Here is a 20,038-nt window from a genome sequence, read left to right on the forward strand (position 1 = left end):
TATTACTCAATCAAAAATATATGACTTTCCATCAGCACTTTAGTGGTGGAACCCGACAAACATGTGAATTAAAAGGAGTAGACCATTCAGCCCCTTGAGTTGCTCCACCATTCAACGAGATCGTGGCTGATCGAATTATAGCCTCAACACCATATTCCCATCGACCCTTCTACACCTTTTGACTGATGTGCATAAAAGATCCACTCTAGGAGGTACTCTATCCTGTTATTCATATTTACTAAAAAGCAGATTAAATCCTTATTTGGTCACGATTTATAGTTCAAATTATTTATAACATATTTCCCCCATACTTCAACTCCAAAATAGATCACTTGGCCTCTGCATCAACCAAGTACAATCCACTCACTCAATCATACATTATTTCTTTCATTAGTGTCACAAGTCAGCTTACATTAACACTGCAATGAAGTTACTGTGAAAATCCCCAAGTTGCCACACTCCAGCACCTGTTTGGGCACACACAGAATTGAGTTTAGCCAACCTAACCAAATCAGCACGTCTTTCGGACTGTGGGAGGAAACCGGAGCAAACGCGTGCAGATACGAGGAGTACGTGCAGTCTCTGCACAGGTAGTGACCCAAACCAGGAACTGAACTGGGTCTCTGGTGTTGAGAGGCAACATGCTAACCTGGGTAAAATTCTGTATAAATACTCCCTGGCCACTCATGACAATGAGGCCAAGCTCCAGGATATTTATCCAATTCCACCATTTATTGAGGGCCTGCAATAGTCTATTCATCATGGTCTCAAAATACAAAATGTGATGCAACGATTTTGAAGCCACCTTGAGTCTGGAGGTGATACTGACACTTTAGTGTGCAGCTATGCCAAATCTGACAAGAGTATGATAAAAGGAGTGACTGTATTGGTTGAATAATGCATTACTGCCAGATAATTGCTCACCAGTTACAAGGCAATTCTATCTGTCTGGCCAGAACGAATGATTGATCACATTTTACACTGGAATAGAAGAACCTGGTAAGAAACTGAAGTTTCAGAACTCCATTTCACTGAGGACGAGGCACATGGTCTTTAAACGCATCTAGTTGATGTGCTTTCCGCTAGTGAGCTCCCTGACGGCTTGTACAGTAACAGCGTGGCTTTATAATGAGTCACAGCAAGCGAACATATTACATCACCTTTAATTAAAAGCAGCAGTGTTTACAGCAAGCACACCTTGTCACAAATACGGCAAAGGATCTCACAGAGGCCACCTTAAACACAACACTATTACCTGTTCAATCCAGTGGTGGACTGAATCAGATTGACATGGACCAGGTGGAATAGATAACTTTATAAAAGCTCAGTTGAAGGAATATCAGAGGGGATGACAGGTTAACAATCTAAACTCAGAAGAATGCACCATAGCCAGATTGCCCAATGAACCCCAATATGATTCTGGTGGTGAATTTGCAAACACAATGCATCGTTCCTTGATGCTTAAAACTTATGCCTCAGATGGGGGTCCGTAAAGTTTCAGGAAGTGAATAATAAGTTATTTTCCTTCACATTCTCCATTTTCCATGCCACCTCCAAAAACAAAAAAAACCCTTCAGTCTTTTTGCTGTCTTTGGTTATGGTTTGCTAAGGTGACAGCAATAAAGCTGATTCGAATGTTGAGGCAGCAGCTTTACGATATTTTTTCCCATAAATGAGAACTGTAAAGATCAGGAATTTTCCCTTAACTAGTCAGCACACTATAGGTAAAACCGTGACCAATGTGCTGCTCAATCTTAACGATCAATGCAGTTCCTTCAGGGACATCCAAAAGGGCCAATAAAAATCAAACTGGCATATGGTCATGCTACATGTTTCTTTTCAAACTAACTACAGTTGAAAGAGTTTTTTTGAATTTCCAGAAGTCATTAAATACTTATTGACTAAATGCAAGATCAGGCATAATTAACTTTTTTGATTTGATTTATTATTGCCACATGTATTAGTATCTAGTGAAAAGTATTGGTTCTTGTGTGCTATACAGACAAAGCATACTGTTCAAAGAGAAGGAAAGGAGAGAGTGAAGAATGTAGTGTTATAGTTATGACTAGGATGTAGAGAAGATCAACTCAATACAAGGTAGATCCATTCAAAAGTCTGACAGCAACAGGAAAGAAGCAGTCCTCGAGTCGGCTGGTACGGGACCTCAGACTTTTGTTTGTTTCTCCCCGATGGAAGAAGGTGGAAGAGAGAATGGTCAGTGTGTGGGGCCCTTGATCATGCTGGCTGCTTTGCTGAGGCAGTGGGAAGTGTAGACAGAGTCAACGGATGGGAGGCTGGTTTGCGTGATGGATTGAGCTACATTCACGACCTTTTGTAGTTCCTTGCTGCCTCAGGCAGAGCAGGAGCCATACCAAGCTGTGATGCAACCAGAAAGAAAGAATGCTTTCTATGGTGCATCTGTAAAAGTTCCCATTCCCTGTAACACAGGGAATGAATTATTCTAGTGATATCAGCAGCCATGATGGGCTTCCTTCAATGCTGTACTGTTTGATGGGTTCTGCTATGAAGAGCATCTACTTGACACCGGTACCAAACTGCTGTATATTTTCAGCACACCATGTTTATCGTAAAAGAAGAGGGGATTTTCCGAAAATCCATCTGGAATTTCAGAAGAGTAAAGAAACATTAATTCGACAGAATTCCCCAAATTATTGGAACGCATATAAAAATAACTCTTTCTAGAGACAAGGGATAATTCAACAACTTTTATGGTCGAATAAGGACCTCAAACCCACTGAAGTACATCACATATAACAATATGGGGTCTCTCATTCATCGAGAACCATCTGGGGTCAAGCAACTTTTTATTAGAACCCAATTTTATGAACTCACCTTTGGGAATTAGGAAAGCCACAAGGCAAGAGGAGATGTATAAATTTTTGATTAAAAAAGGCAGAGGGACAGAAAACTTTGGCAGTCATAGTTCTGTTTCTTTTTCCCCTTAAAAAGAGCTGATGTGAAGAACCCAGGGATCTGGAATCAGTGCTGCGGTGATTAACTACAAAAAAAATTGAGTTGTATTTCTCCTGGCCCCATTTCTTTACAGCTGTAGCCCAGGTACACCATGTGGTGAAGTGGCCCAAACATAAGCATGCTAAGGCTCCTTACTGTAAATTGGCAAATACTCACCACTCCGCCAGACACTGCCTTAGGGACAAATTAGGTTTTTAAAAAAGGAGAAAAAAAATACTTCAGGAGGGACCTCACTCTACAATCTGCTCCATGGTACCTATGTGCTGCTATTGATGGTGCCCTCCATTTCACATTGAGCTGAACTGGAAGAACCATAATTTATTGCAGCAAGGAAGATTTTGGAAAGAGCATGTGTAAAAAAAAGTACAAACCCAAATGATTGCCAATGCACGTGATAGCCAATGGCAAAAAAAAGGAATGCACCTGCGTACTGTTGCTGTACTGCTGGGTGCCATGTAATCAATTATTCTACTTGGCTTTTACAGAAAAGAGAGATGACCCTTAAACTTTGGCCAAGAAATTCAAACAAACCCACCTACTTCACAAAACAACTGAAGCTTTCATTGCTATGCAACAAGAAACCATGTGCCGCTCCAATTACCTGGCAGTCCCTCAATCGCTCCACACACTGCTGATTTATGCCCAGATTGGCAGGGGGTTGGGGGGGTGTGTGCAGAATGAATAAACACTATCAACCAACCGCAGTCATTGTAAACTTTAACCATAACATCAAAGCTGTTTTTTTGCTTAAAAATCCTATTCATTTTCTGTAGGTAATCAGAAGGCCTTTCAACCTCCTTCCGAAGTCTCCAATGCTTGGCACTGCAAATGATATTAGTACGTTTTTCCCCCCAGCAACTGTTGATTATGTGCAAGACTGGGCACCAAGTGCATAGCTCATTGGCAACAATGGAGAACCTCAATGTCATAAAGCTCTGGGTCAAAAATTTTGAAACTCCTGATGCAACAGCTTTGCTAGAGCACTACACTGCAAGTTATATGGCCGGAGAGGTGATGGCCTAGTGGTATTATCGCTAGACTATTAATCCATGAACCTCAGCTAATGTTCTGGGGTTCAAATCCCATCACAGCAGCTGGTTGCATTTGAATTCAGTTAAAAAAAATTAAGAATCTACCGATGACCATGAAACCGTTGTCGTCAATTGCCAGGAAAAACCCATCTGGTTCGCTAATGTCCTTCAGAGAAAGAAATCTGCCATCCTTACCTGTTCTGGCCTACATGCAACTCCAGACCCATAGCAATGTAGTTGACTCTCAGGCAACTAGGGATGGGCAATAAATGCTGATGTGGATGTGCCGGTGTTGGACTGGGGTAAACACAGTAAAAAGTCTGGTGTTGTCAGACTTTTTACAATAAATGCTGGCCAGCCAGTAAAACCCAGTGTCCCACAAATTAATCTTAAAAAATTCAAGGCAGTTTACCACCAGCTTCCTCCCCCCATCACCCCCAAGGGCAACTATGGTGATGAGCAATAAATTGCTGGCCAATCCCATTTACAGCTCTGACATAAGAAACATGACACTTGTTGGTTAAAATAACCCCATGTGTTTGGAACAGGACGATTGTCTATTTTCACCTGTCTAGCTAGGAGCCGGGCCCATCAACCCTATTAATCAGCAGAGGGAGCATCTGCTGTCCCACTTTCTTTAATTAATTTTGTCAAGTCCACCACAGCTGAAATAGGGGGAAAATAAATCTCTTTCCTCTACCTTTCCAAAGGGAAAACAGTACCAAAATCTTGCTATCTGGTACCCCTCAGCATGTATGAAGTATTCTTTCCCACGTTCAGGCACAGATATAACCCTCCATCTGTTTTTCCTTTAAGAAAAGCTAGTTGTGCACAGGTGTTATACATACTTACCCAGCACCTACTCATGACCATTTTAAAAAGCATGTTCTATAGAGGAATTGAACAGCACTGAATGCCCAATGGTGAACTAATGTGAATGATGAATAGCCTCTAACATAGGATCCATTATGTTTTTAATACTTCCACTGCTGAATATTATTGTGCAATAGGGCAGCATGATGGTACAGTGGTTAGCACTATGTCTCTGTGCCAGGGACCTGGGTTCAATTCTAGCCTCAGTCACTGTCTGTGTGGAATCATAGACTCCTACAGTCAGAAGGAAGCCATTCCATCCATCGAATCTGCACCGACCACCCAGGCCCTCTCTCCATAACTCCAAACATTTACCCTACCCCTGACACTAAAGGGCAATTTAGCATAGCCAATCAACCTAACCTGCATGTGTTTGGACTGTGGGAGGAAACCCACACACAGCTGAGGAGAGAATGTGCAAACTTCACACAGACAGTGACCCAAACCGGGAATCGAACCTGGGTCCTTGGCGCAGAGGGGCAGCAGTGCTCACCACTGTGCCACCATGAAGAATGGTTAGCACATTCTCCCAGTGTCTGTGTGGGTCTCTTGCTCTGGGTGTTCTGCTTTCATCCCACAGTCCAAAGATGTACAGATTAGGTGGATTGGCCATGCTAAATTGCTCCTTCGTGTCACGGGTTACAGAGATAGGGCCTGGGTGGGATTATTGTTGGTGCAGGCTCAATGGGCCAAATGGTCTCCTTCTGCACTGTTGGGATCAATGATTCTATAGTAACCACAAGTTGGTTGGAACAACTTTAACAAGACTGCGTCCCGAATAAAATTGAATGCATTTCATGATGTGGAACCGTTGGACTAAGACTTTATCCTAAAATACCATTAGATAAGAATGAGATGCATTCTTCATGTAGTTTACTATAAAATAATTGAGCACAATTAAAAAGTCAGTTAGTGGTGGTAGTGATGAGTCAGCGTTCTTATTTCTCACAACATGAATGGCAAATTTCATGGCTTTTAACCAACACATTAGCAGCTTTATCTTGTCTTATTTTATAATTTGTCTTTTCCTCACGTCGCACACACATGTAACACCAATGCTTTGGTAAGAAACACACATCTGGACAGAAGTAGTGGTACTCCATGGGTGAACTGGCAGAGAAAGGAGGAAAGAAAAACAATAAATAATTCTTCTCTTGTCAGTTTTCCCTCCCGCTCTTGGTGCAAGTTTTGACATTTTAAAAACTAGAGATAGGAATTAGACTAGGGTGTCTCGGTGGACAGTTATTGTCTTGGATTTAATTTGCAGGAATGGATGTGTCGAAGGCTGACAGCCATCAACAACTCAGATCCCACAGTTCTCAATTTACAGTGAAGAGTGACTCACATTTTGTCTTTGGCTCACAGAGCCAAGTTAGATCCCTGGTTTGACTCGGATTTGACCCTGAAAATCCATGACTCGCCCAACACACCACGACTTGGAGAGAAATTCACCTACTTGGGAATCTGGCTCAACATCTGCACATAGAATATAAACCAGACAAAAACTAAATATTCTGTTTTGTTACCTCAATTCTCTTGCACACTGATGCTAATTAGCGAGACTGCCTGAAGGCCAAAGGCCTTCGAAACATCCCTTTTCCTCTTAGGACCACAAAAAAGTTTGGAAGAGATACAGTAAAGAAAACAGCTGTGAGAGAGGTTTTGAAAGCACAGTGCAACTACAAATGGAGCAGTGGCACCAGATTCTCTACTTTATAATTTTCTGTCAAAGTTACTGGTTTACAAGCTAGAGTCATTATAAGTCATCATTAGCTCCAGAGGTCACAGATAGGTTTACTGACCACTTGGTGATAGATAAATAAGAAACTTACACCCCCCACTGCTTGCATACCAGCAATGTACCTGACATGAAGTAAAATTGAATACAAAATACAGTTTTCAACATACATATGCTCACTGCAGAAGATAGCCGTTAATTACAAAGGCTAGTTTGTCAAGTCCAAAAAACCTCAATAGGAGAAACCATCTTACTTTCTTAAAGACGTACCTAAATCCATCTCCTTGCTTGCTCTGAAAACCAAATTCAAAATCTAATTGAACTCAATTCATGCTCCCTACAAGAGACGTACAAGATCCAAGCTAGAGTATTGCAAACCATCTTGAACTTACCTAAGAGGCGGACAAAACAGTTTACTGGATATCCAGCTGGATTATAGTGAAAATTCTCAGGAGACCAGAATGCTTACCAGACTCATTGGTGAGCAGACCAATCAGCCAGGAGACAATGAGACTAGGTGTTAGCTACTGGTACCAATCAGCAGACAACTCACAGATGTAATAGATGGGGTGGACGGTTGTTAACAAGTCAAGTGAATGAGCAGTAATCAACAACCCAAACAAAAAGATGTATTGCATGTACACTAATAAGCGTACAAGCTGGTGACTCAAGAATTCACATGGAGAGAATGTGCACAAAATCTATAGGTGCAAATTAAGTAGTCCCCAGCACATATAGGCAAGTGAAAAATAATCCAAGCTACAAAGTGGAATAGCTATTATTTATACACGTTGACAAGAATATTTGGAAACTAAACGTTCACCATTGCTAGCATTCGAGCTCTAACACGTGGCATAAATCTTAAGTGTCAGGCTATGACCAACTCAAACAGATCATCCAACCATCTCCCCACGTCACTCAATGGCATTACTATCACAGAATCCCTCATCTGCAACAGCTGGTGACAAAAGCAGATCAGAGCCTGAGAATTCTGCGGAGAGCAACTCATCTCTTGACTCCCCAGATCCACAGCACAAGTCAGGAGTGTGGTGGAATATTCTCCGCTTGCTTGAATCAGTGCAGCTTCAAAAGCAGAAGCAGCTTGACACCATCCAGGACAAAGCAGCCCACTTGATCAGCACCCCATCCACCAGCTTCAGCAACCACTCCTTCCACTGCAAAAGCATTGTGGCAGCATTGTTGGCTTTCCGTAAGGTACACCATTGCAACTCACTAAGTTCCCTTGGATAGCACCTTCCAAACATGCAATCTCTACCATCTAGAAGGACAAATGCAGCAGATTCATGGGAACACCAACACTAAAAGTTCCCTCCAACTCATACAATCTTGACTTGGAACTGTATTGCCAAGTCAAAATCATGGAATCCCCTCCCTAACAGCATGGGGGGGGGGGGGGGGGGGGGGGGGGGGGGAGAAACGACACTACACCATATGGACAGCAGCATTTCAAGAATGCAATTCACCACCACGACCACAAGGACAATTGGGGATGCATAATAAAAACACAACCTTGCCAGCCAAGGCCCCCATCCCATGAAAGATTAAAAATAGCTCCTGGAGTTAATAGTAATAGGGGTGGGGGGAATTGGGTGGAAAGAACTGACAACTTGAGCTGAGATATTGAAGTTTAGACTTCGTTGGACTAAGTACATGTTGCTGCTCTGATGTTGAATCCATCAGGCTCATACCACTTATCCACAGCAAGACTATTATCAAGTATACATTGGAAGGAAGGGGACAGTCAGTAAATCTTTACTAGTAGGCAATATATTGAATCAGAGTTAAATTAAATTCACAATTCAAGAGAAAACTACCATCCTTCCAGAAAACTGTAGTTTGCAAACCAGGAATTTCAGATTCTGAAAAAGCAGAATAGAAGAGCGAGCTACTCATTTGAGACGGCTCTGCCATTCAACATCATTGATATATTATCACAACTCCACCTTTGTACGCTATTACCCATTTCCCCCCTTTCCAAAATCTATTGGTCTGCCATGAATATATTTTTTTTACCTTCTTTACATTTTTTTACCCAAAGAGAGTCAAAAATTCACAATCCTTCAAATGAAAAAAATTGGCAGCCCAGTCCTCAGTGGCTGACAACAGCACATGGTGCAAATGGTAACACAGTAACACTGCATTCTGTTAGCCAACCAATCCCTAATCACAGAGCAGGGATAAATGGGTCTTGGCAGGTTGTAACTGGAATACCACACAGATTGGGTCCCCACGTTTACAATCAATGAATTGGATGAAGAACTGAACGCATCATTAAATTTGCTGATGACGACAACTGACTTCCCTATTTGGTAAGGGGAAGTGAAGAGTCTACAAAGGACTGTTGACATGTTAAGTGACAGGAGTATAACAAGTGTAAACATGGACTTGTTCACCTTGGCAGTCAAAATAGAAAAACGGCATTCTATTTAAATGGAGAAAGATCGCAGAAGGAGCTAGGTGCCCTGGTACACAAATCAAAGTTAATACATAGGTACAGCAATAAGAATGACAAATGGAATACTGCTGTTCGTTGCAAATACAAAAGTAGGGAAGCTTTAATGCAAGTGTACAGGACCATAGTGGAACACATCTGGAGTAGCGTGTGCAGTTTTCGCCAAAAACTTGGTAAAAAAACTTTTAATTTTTATTTAAAAATAGAAAGGACTATAGCTTTGGAAGTAGCTCAGAGAAGGTTCACTGGATTGCAATGATGGGACTATCCTATTAAAGGAAGGTTGAACAGGTTGGGCCTATGCCAATGGGGTTTAGAAGAACAAGGGATAATCTTACTGAAACAAAAATCGGATGTGGTGAAAACTCGAGGGCATTTCGTCTTGTGACTTGATTTTCAGAAGGCGTTTGACAAGGTACCTCACAAGAGGTTATTGCAGAAGGTCAGGGGACATGGAGTTGGGGGTAGGGTGTTAGCGTGGATAGAGGATTGGTTGTCAAATAGGAGGCAGAGAGTGGGGGTCAATGGGTGCTATTCGGATTGACAGATGGTGACTAGTGGAGTGCCCCAGGGGTCGGTGCTGGGGCCTCAGCTATTTACCATTTATATAGATGATCTGGAGGAGGAGGGAACCGAGTGTATGGTGTCGAAATTTGCTGATGACACCAAGATTGGTGGAACGGCAAATTGTGCGGAGGGTGTGGAGAGTCTACAGAAGGATCTAGATAGGCTGGGCGAATGGGCCAGGAAACGGCAAATGGAATTTAATGTTGGCAAGTGTGAGGTGGTCCACTTTGGTAGGAAGGATTATTACTTACATGGCGAAAAACTGCAGCAGGCGACGGTGCAGAGGGACCTCGGGGTCCTTGTGCATGAGTCACAAAAATCCAGCCTGCAGGTGCAGCAGGTGGTCAGGAAGGCGAATGGGATGCTGGCCTTCATAGCGAGGGGGATTGAATATAAAAGTAGGGAGGTCTTGCTGCGGCTGTATAGGGCATTGGTGAGGCCGCATCTGGGAGTACTGTGTGCAGTTTTGGGCGCTGTACTTACGCAAGGATATTTTGGCCTTGGAGGGAGTGCAGAGGAAGTTTACTAGGCTGATGCCGGAGTCGAGGGGGTTGAGCTATGAGGAGAGGCTGAATAAACTAGGCTTGTACTCGTTAGAGTTTAGAAGAATGAGGGGAGATCTCAGAGACGTATAAGATGATGAATGGGATGGATAGGATAGAGGTGGAGAGACTCTTCCCGCTCAGAAAGGATAGTAGGACTAGGGGGCACAGCCTCAAGATAAGGGTGGGGGGGGGGGGTTTAGAACAGCGTTGAGGAGGAACTTCTTCACTCAAAGGGTGGTGAATCTCTGGAATTCTCTGCCCGTTGAAGTGGTGGAGGCTGCCTCGCTAAATATTTTTAAGACGAGGGTTGATGGGTTATGGGGAGAGGGCGGGAATGTGGAACTGAGCCACGACAGATCAGCCATGATCTTATTAAATGGTGGGGCAGGCTCGAAGGGCTAGATGGCCTACTCCTGCTCCTATTTATGTTCTTATGTTCTTAAGATAAAACTAGGGCGAGATAGTAATATGAAAGGTGTCCCTTTGAAGGCAGACGAGGAAAACTGTCCCTGATAACATGCAAGTGAATCCTGGATTTTTGTCACTATTTAAACACAGTCTCAGAGGAAGGATACAATCAGCTGTATCTCTCATTCCAGTCTTCATGTTTTGTACCTTTTAATACAGGGCATATAGGGACCTGCTCCATCAGATATGTAGCATTTAAAACGATGCTTAAATTGTGGAACAGAGAAGGGATATCCCACTGGAAAGAGAGACTGAGAAAAACTGAGCAAACAGACAACAGGAAAACAACAAGCAGGTTAAAAGTAGAGATTAGAGCACCAGCAATGGCATAACAAATGTTACACACTGCTATATACATCATTGTCATGAGTCTGGCTATCAGAAAAGATATGAACATTTCTTCAATGCTCCTTAGAGAAAGGCAGTTCAAATGATAGGGAAAAATGCCATACGTCACACATATGAGGCCAGAGATAAGAGGCTTTGAAAACGTAGACAAAGAGAAAAAGGCCAAGTGAACTAAGGAGGGAGCTCCAGAGGACCAGGCTGCAAAAACGGGACAAATCAGCCACTATTGACAAAACAAATCAATGACAAAAAGGGGCACAGAGTGTGTGCAAGGCTGGAGATGCCTTACCAAATGCAAGGCATTGCAGCCATCTGTAAATACTGCCCATCACACTCTGGTATTCACGATCATTTCTGACTTAACACAAGGCAAATGCTCTTACAATAGTCAGACCTTTGTTTTAAAATATTGAATTTGCCAGCAAGCGGGGGATTGTTTTTTTTCTCATAATTTGACCTCATGCCATTCCCTCTTTTCCCAGAGTCAGTCAGCCAAGTGAGTCAAATGCCGTGAAGATTGAGCTCTTGCGGCTTGGATGCTATGAAAAACATTTAGTAAACATATTTACAATGTCAGGGCACAGCCACCACTAGCATTGGCATGGAAAACAATGGAGGAATCCGTTGGCTTTCTGCAATATTGCTAAATGTTAAAGTGGTTACTGCCTAGGGAAAGTGAGTTGTGTCTGCCAGCTGTTATTATTGACAATCTAGGCTGACACTATTTTATAAAAGGACAGTTTTTTTGGTCGACTTCAAGACTCCAGTGAGGAATTTTTACAGCCTCCCACACCCGCCACGGTATATTTCCAAGCCAGGGCACCACACTCCTGCCCAGTCCTCGACCTGGGGCAATTGAGATCCTTATCTGGCCAATTGGTGGTCAGTCAGTAGCCCGTTTCTGTCCCACTGCAATAATAGAAGCAGCTGGAGACAAAGGAAGTCAGTCTGCTACTTTGCCACCTCAGGTGAAGACAGGAGGGGGCGTTTTTGGCAAGCTCCTGTATTTATAGGGATCATGCACTCTCCAAAAGATGTTACCACTACTTTGATAAGAGTCTCCCTAACCACCGCCCCCTCCCCAAACAAATCCTGAGCCCCCATATATGTCCACACTTCCCCAGCTCCTCAGTCTCTTCCCGAAAACTAGAATCCAGGATATGCTTCCATATCCAATCACCATTCATCTTCCCAGGAACTCTGCTTGTAGTTTTGGCAGTGGATGCTACCAAGTTCTGGTGCTGCTGGGACTACTCAGCCAACAGCCAGATTGGCCAGCCACCCCAGAAACTGGGGCTTCCTTTCGCTGGGGGGACCAAAGTCCCACAATTGTCTTGTCAAGGTCACCCCCAACATTATAATCACTGTGAGGCAGCCTCTCGAAGTTGGCCAGCTCAATTTCAACTCTCTTAGTGGGAACAAGGAATCTGAGTTCCATATGATGGAGGGCTAGGTACAAATCAGATGATCAGATCATTTCTTTGCACTCCCTCCCTGACTTCCCCAAACATTAGTAAGGTAGCTTCCTCAGATTTTCTGTTAATTTTAGAGATATATCATCAAAGAACCCTCCTTACAAGCTGCACAATGAAAAGTTAATTGCAAAGAAAAGAAAATGCAACAGCAACCAACAATCCCAGTGCTGATCAGTGACCCTTTCCCTCCTCTTTCCCCCATCCCCTAACTACAAGTACAAGGAAGTCATGAGAATAAGATTAATGACAGTAGCCCCCCCACATAGAAAAATAGCCTGCCATCATTCAACATTGGAGCTCCTCTAAACAAAAAGGCTACAATGAGCAAGAATGGATAAATGATGTGGGGGAAGAAAGCACAGAAAAGCCCACAAGGAGTCAACACTTGGGTGGTGGCAGGTTATAGATTACAACCACGAAAGCTGAATGAACTCGAGTTACTGGATGTGGCATTCATCAGTGCAGAGCTAGACTGTTAGACAGAGTGGGTTATATTGTAGGGGGAACAACTTTAGGGAGGACATGTGGAATGCAGACTTGACATTTCCCTCTGTCCCATCACAATTATAAAAATTACGCACACGCAAGAATGTACAGAAAACGTATAGAAGGTCTTTCACCACTAAACTATCTGCTACACTCCTCCAGGTCTTCTTGTCCAAACAACCTCATCTCTCAACATATATTATGCGCTTCAGGCATTCAGGGCGATCTTTGACCCAATCGTTTTTAAGAAGTGCAGTCCTATATTAAACACCATGACAAGAGCTAATACAAATACCTTTAATGGGTTCTCCTCCTCTCTGCAAAAACAATCCCATTTGCAGTAGCTTCTGTAGCAACATTCCCAGCCCCTTCCTATATTGCTAGGCTGCCTCCCTCTTAACATGAATAAACTTGGCTCTCTCAAGCCTTCTGCACATCGACATGTTCTTTCTTGAAGACGAGAGATTTTTTTTTGCCTGTAGGTGACGCAGTGGCACGCTGGGCTGCCTCAGTGCCAGGAACCTGGGTTCAATTCCAGCCTCGGGTAACTGACTGTGTAATCTGCACGATTCTCCACCTGCCTGCGTGGATTTCCTCCGGGTAATCTGCTTTCCTCCCACAGTCCAAAGACTTGGTCAAGTGGCTATGCTCAATTGCTCATTAGTGTCAGGGGGATTAGGTAGGTAATTAAATGGGGTTACCAGGATCAGGCCTGGGAGGGATCATTTTTGGTGCAGGCTTGATGGACCGAATGCCCCTTCCTGCATTGTAGGGATTCCAGGTTTTTGTGTGAACTGAGAAAAATAATAGTGCTGTTTCAGTTTCAATGTAATTTCAATAAAGGCAACATCAAGTTGATCAAAGATCAAAATCTAGTCAGCAAAATTATTCCTGATCCGTACAATCCCACATTCTAATTAATTCCAACTATCTCTCCCTCTCTATTTACAGGCTCAATTCTTGTGCAGTTTCACAGCTCCTGGCACCCGTGTCTTTGTTGCCTACATGTAAGAGCATCCAGTGTTAGCAAGACAGCCATACACAAAAGGCATCATCTATTAAATGCAATGCTGCCCCAAATTGAACATGCACTTGGCAAAAGGAAGCTCACCGGTCACCAATTAGGAGGTTAAAATCCCCCAAACGGTATTCAATTCTCCACGCAGCCAAATGACATGCTAATTCAGCAGTGGCCAGCCATTCAATCTGGTGGGGTTTTTTTTTGCTTAATGGCACTTCACACCATACAGGGGTCTTTATTCACAGGGGCATTATTTGTCATTTAAATGGTCTCAACAGAATTAAACAGAAAGAAAATCAGGAACGATGTCAATCAGGCCGCTAACCCACTAGCGTCCATTTTACAATATTATGCAAAGATCAACTTCAACTATTCCAATCAATACTCTCCTGCCAGCCTCCCTTCCTCCAGCTGTTGTAGAATTCTATTGCTCATATCCTGAGTGCTGCTTGCCCATTGTCCTGGTCCCAAATTTCTCAATGCTTTAGATTTTTACCTCTTTGTTGCTCTTCTCCCACACCCTCTACCTTAGCTTTGTCTTTCTAACCTCTTGTACACCCCAACTCTTCACTTTCTCTCGACCCACAAATAGAAGAAATTTTAGGCCAAGTTGGAAATGGACTTCTTAAAAATTCTCCTGCCTTGATGTCCTCAAGACTCCCCAAATATCCAACTTGGAGCAAGCATTGTCCATCCCCAATATCAACTGCATTGGAACAGTGACCTCCATCCCAACCACTTCAGTCAAACGAGATAAAAAGGAATACACAATTAATGGGAGGAGGAGATGAGACGTGTCAAGGAAGTGAGGTGAATCTTGGGTGACATAGCAGCACAGTGGATAGCACTGCTGCCTCACAGGGACCCAATTTCCATTCCAGCTTTGGGTGACTGTCTGCTTGGAGTTTGCACATTCTCCCAATGTCTGTTTGGGTTTTCTCCCAAAGTTCAAAGACGTGCAGGTTAGGCCAATTTGCCCATGAGTATCCCAATAAGATGTGGTTAGGTGGATTAGCCATGGTATATATGTGTGGAGTTACAGGCCTGAGTAAAACACTGTCAGAGAGTCAATGCAGACACTGTTGGAATTCCATGGTGATTTTATAAATACACACTGATCCCAAAGGTAGCCTATAATAAAAAAAGGGTGCTTAAGAAGGCATATAGAAACCTTTCCTTTATTAAGAAAGGCCCCACCACTAATTGTCCCATGAGAATGATTAATCACTTGTGCACAGCCATCTCACAAATTGTGATCTCGTAAATTCCCCAATACAAAAGTAAGCTTTGTATCCCACTGATATCAACAATAACTGAGACAAGCAGAAGGACCCAGGTCCAATTTCTGCTGTGCGCAAGACTTGGAATCTCAGCTAAAGGTGGGACAGCCATTATTATCCTTGGTACCTTGAGTTAGAAACTTTTCCCATCCTTTCTTCAATAACTCTGCACTAACTTTTGAATGGAACAAGCATGAGTTGGCGTGAGACAGGATTTTCATTCATTTATGTTCGGCTGACAATATTTACTATAATAGTATCACACAATGAATGGCCATTTTAACAAGGTACTGCTTTAGCCTAGTGAAGCAGCAACAAATTCTTGAAAGGACTTTAGACAGTTAAAATGAGGAAAGACAAGCCTGTAGCTTTAATAAAGGGTTTTCAGTACAGCTGTGGATGCTGGGATAGCCCTGCCTCCATAGAATTCTTGTTTTTCCACTTTAGAACAAGAAAATAGAAACACAAATTGACAGAAGTACCCACAGCTCTACTCTGAAGACAGAGTAACAAATTTAAATACAAATCTCCCATTTCAAACAATTATTATTTGAAATCAAAGAAGGTTTAAAATCTGGTTGGCAATACAGGTCTATTTTCATCTTAATTATTAAAAAGGAATCCCTGCCAGAGAACAGGATTCTTAAGATGTGGGTTTCACTAACTCAGCTGTACTTATAGATTATCCCTGGCTGCCCTGAGGTGGTGCCTTCTCCTTGAACTATTTCAGTCTTGTATTGATCATGGTGCCCCAAGGTAGTGCTGGGAAGTAAATTCTAGAATCTTGTCCAACTGAACCCTTTTCCAAATCACAACCAATATCCTTCCTTTGCACTGAGGTATCCCAAAACACCTCCAAATAACAGCACAATTAAATTATAGGCAGACTTTTGGATAATAGGCATTGTGCGGAGAAAGCTCATGTGGGCAGGGAGTATACAGTGGAATATCTACACCTATGATTTATATTTACATATCATGTGTAACATTAAATTTTCAAATCATTTCAGAGGCAGATGAAATAAATACATTTAAAGGATAATACTAGTGGCAGTGAACAAAAGCCTGATCAAAGAGTTGGGTTTTAAGGAAATGTGTTAAAAGGAGGGGTTGTTGGGGACAATTCAAATGATGGGATCATGAGGTAAGGAAATATACAGGGGCTAGAGTCAGTTGAACAAAGTTTGTAGAACAGGCCATGAAGACAAATGTTAAAGGTGCTCATAACTGCATCATATCTCATCAAGCTGAAATTTTTCATAGTACTTTATTACAATGCATTTCTCACTGCAGCCGCACAGAAACTTAAGTGGCACAGTGTTTAGCACTGCTGACTCAGCACCAGGGACTCAGGTTCGATTCCCAGCTTGGGTCACTGTCTGTATGGAGTTTGCACATTCTCCCCATGTCTGTAGGGGTTACCTCCTTCAGTCCAAAAGACATGCTGATTAGGTGCATTGACCATGCTAAGTTCTCCCTTAGTGCACCCAAACAGGCACCAAAGTGTGGAGATTAGAAGATTTTCACAGCAACTTCATTGTAGTGTTAATATAAGCCTACCTGTGACACCAAATAAACTTTGCTGGATCACGTGTGGGCAAAGGCAGACCTTCACATATCCAAGGCAATTGCCTGGCACACAATGAGACCAACATAATACCCTCATCACCATGGCAGAATATTTATTAGCCATTCCTTCCTTGTAGGCAAAGCAGAGTTCCATACAGGGTTCAAGGTGACAAGCCTTCACAAGCAAATAGCAGCAAGTTTGCATCAAGAGTAATACTCCCTTCATTCAGAGGATCCTGGAGCAGATCATTCACAATGCAGCATTAAGTAGCAAGGCCCTTTGAAATATTTGTCTATTGTGAAACTATGCTGACAGCACACAATGTATTCCCTGGACTCGAGGCACAGCCTGGGATAGAACGTTAAGGACCTAATAAATTGATGTATATCACTACTGTATATCCAGGATCATCATAATATTAAAGAACAATCTCAGATGCAGTGATTAAGTTTAGAGAATAAGAATATTTTCCTTGTTAGCTGCACTAGCGAATTAAACATATCAAAGCACGTTTTCCTAGTTATCTGCACTCAGTGGAGCTTCAGGCTTTACATGCCAACCAGCATGTTAGCTAACTGGGTCATACATCAGGTGAATGTTCATTCAGACCCAGTCTAGCATCCCTTCTAGTGGGGCTGACTGATTTCCCTTCCTCCTCACCCCAGCCAGCCAGGCCAGTTGTTAGCCTGAAAATCTGCTGCTTGGCCAGTGATCGGGAATGCACCCGGAGCTTTCTTGACCCGTACACAGAAACAAACAGTCTCACACACAAGTCCCACTTGGCCACCACATCAGCCGAGATGACCAAAAATAAAAAAAAAACAAACAACGTGAGAGATGATGTTTACAGGGCGATAGCAAAGTAGTGAGTCGAGCATCTGAGCTTAAATACCAAGTCAGCCCCGCTGCCAACAGTTTACTTCGCAAGAACCTGCACCCGAGTGGGACCCCACTAAATCCGGTCAGTGCAGTGGGACCACAGGGGTCCCAGTCCTTCTGAACAGCAACCACTGAAAAAACTGCAAACACACATACTAAACAGTGCGAGGGAGCCTTTGTTGCACTTAAAGCAGCAAGCTGAAATAAATAGAACAGTTCCATATAGTTTTTAAAATAGCCACGTTTCAAAGTTGCCCACTCCCCATCAGCTCCCCCCCCCCCACTCCATCCACCCCCGCCCCATTCACCCAGAACGTCCCATGTATCTCTTATTGCTGGAGAGTTTGTACATTGACCGAAGTCTGAAGCATAGAGGGAGGTCTAATTCTAGGAAACGTAATAGGAATTAAACAGACTGCGATCAAGACTCGATTACAATATTGGGGCACATATCTGATAGTGGAGCCAGTACAAGAATTAAAAGAAAGGATCAGAGACCATTAAGAGGGGAGCCGGGGGTGGAGGTGGTCAGAAGCTGGGAAAGAGCATTGTTGGAGGGACATGGAAGAATTTCTTCCCTCCCCACAGACTACAATCCCCCTCCCCCGCGCAGTACCAGATAGTAAAAGGCAATGTCCACCTCCTTGAACAGCTCCAAGAAGAGGCGGCGGTGGTCTCTGGGGGGCCCTGAGCTGCTACAATAATTGCTACCGACTGAGACCCCCCACCCCCATCACACAGGGGGACCAGCACCCGCACTGCGGTACCCCCGCAGGTTGAGTTCTGGACCAGACAGAATAGCACCAAGTTCCCCGTCTTCAGGCGATACGAGACTTGGCGTCAATATCACCTTCCCTCACCCACCCCCAGCTAAATCAATCACTCTAGTACCAACCCCCCCGCTACAAACAGCTAATCAATCAATTATACCCTATTTACATCAGTTAGCCGCCCCTTCACAGAACAATTATATCCCCACACCTAATTACAGCCTCCCCCAATGCTACAACCTCATTTAAAATTACAGCCCCCGTATTATACCCCCCCCCCCCACACCTAAATCAATTGGAACCTCCCCAATGTTACACCCCCAAACCTAATCAATTACAGCGCCCCCACCACCCCATGTTACAACCTCACACCTAATCAATTGGAACCTCCTCAATGTTACACCCTCACACTTAATTACAGCCCCCTCCCCCCCCGTGTTACACCCCCATGGCTAATCGATTACAACCCCACACCTCAGCGATTACAGCTCTTGTTACACCTCCACGCCTATTCAATACCAGCTCCCCAGTGTTTACACCCCCTACACCTAATCGATTATTGTCCGTTTCACCCAGACCAGGGCTGATCAATAACTTCCCAGCTCCCCGGCAAGAGATCTCCCCTGCTGAGCGGCTGTGTCGCCAGTGTCCTTTACCTTGTGCGGAGCCTGGAGCAGTCGGTGCAGCCCCGCGATCTGATTGATGAGCGAGATGTCCTCTCGGAAAGTGTAGAGCGGGGGCCGGGTGGGCTCCGGGAAGTTGGTGCTGTTGAAGGGATCGGTATCGTCGAGGAACTGGACCCTGCAGACCAAGGTGGCCATGGCCTGTCCATAAAACACACAGAGAGAGAGAGGGAGGGAGGGAGAGACAGAGAGCAGCCGGTTAACACAGACGCTGCTACCAGTTCCAGGCTCTGCAGATTCCCCACAGCTCCAGGCAAACTGCAGATTCTTCAGCGCCCCGCTGCAGCTGCTGTTACTCAGTTAGTCCCAGGTCCAGAGAGAGAGAGAGAGAGAGACGGGTGAAGAGCTCCCCCCTCCATCCATCCATCACCCTCTCTGCAGGAGAGCATCGAAGTAGCTCCTACACAGCCAGCCAAACACTAGGACCGACCGCCCAGCGCCCCCCAGCTGTTAAGAGTCTCCAGCACTATTAAAGTTAATAAACTAACCCCCACTGCCAAATTTAAACTGGTTTATTTTTAAACTAAAAGTTTATTTATTAGTGTCACAAGTCTGCTTACATTAACGCTGCATTGAAGTTATTGTGAAAATCCCCTAGTTACCACACTCTGGCGCCTGCTCAGGTTCATTGAGGGAGAATTTAGCATGGTCAACATGCCTAGCCGGCACGCCTTTTGGACTGTGGGAGGAAACCTACGCAGACACAGGAAGACCGTGCAGACTCTGCACAGACAGTGACCCAAGGTGGGAATTGAACCTGGGCCCCTGGCACAGAGGCAGCAGTGCTAACCACTGTGCCACCTGAATTAACAGATACTGGTCAAGGGTGTTTAGTTT

General features: G+C 43.8%; 1 protein-coding gene across 12 annotated transcripts in view; it reads right to left on the reverse strand.

Annotated features, from left to right (window-relative positions):
- The window catches only part of fhod3b (formin homology 2 domain containing 3b), a 560,180-nt gene extending 540,644 nt beyond the window's left edge, over nt 1–19,536 (reverse strand). For 7 of the 12 annotated variants that reach the window (XM_080202871.1, XM_080202833.1, XM_080202860.1 and 4 more), the window contains exon 1: nt 19,175–19,536. In XM_080202871.1, the coding sequence (XP_080058997.1) occupies nt 19,175–19,339 (165 nt within the window). In that variant the 5' untranslated portion in view covers nt 19,340–19,536. The remainder of the gene's footprint in view (nt 1–19,174) is intronic. The other 5 variants (XM_080202899.1, XM_080202918.1, XM_080202909.1 and 2 more) reach the window with 1 other exon arrangement.
- Nucleotides 19,537–20,038: the final 502 nt, after the last annotated feature.

The sequence above is a fragment of the Carcharhinus amblyrhynchos genome, chromosome 2 (genome assembly GCF_965287045.1).
Source record: "Carcharhinus amblyrhynchos chromosome 2, sCarAmb.v2.hapA, whole genome shotgun sequence".
In the NCBI taxonomy this organism is placed as follows: domain Eukaryota; kingdom Metazoa; phylum Chordata; class Chondrichthyes; order Carcharhiniformes; family Carcharhinidae; genus Carcharhinus; species Carcharhinus amblyrhynchos.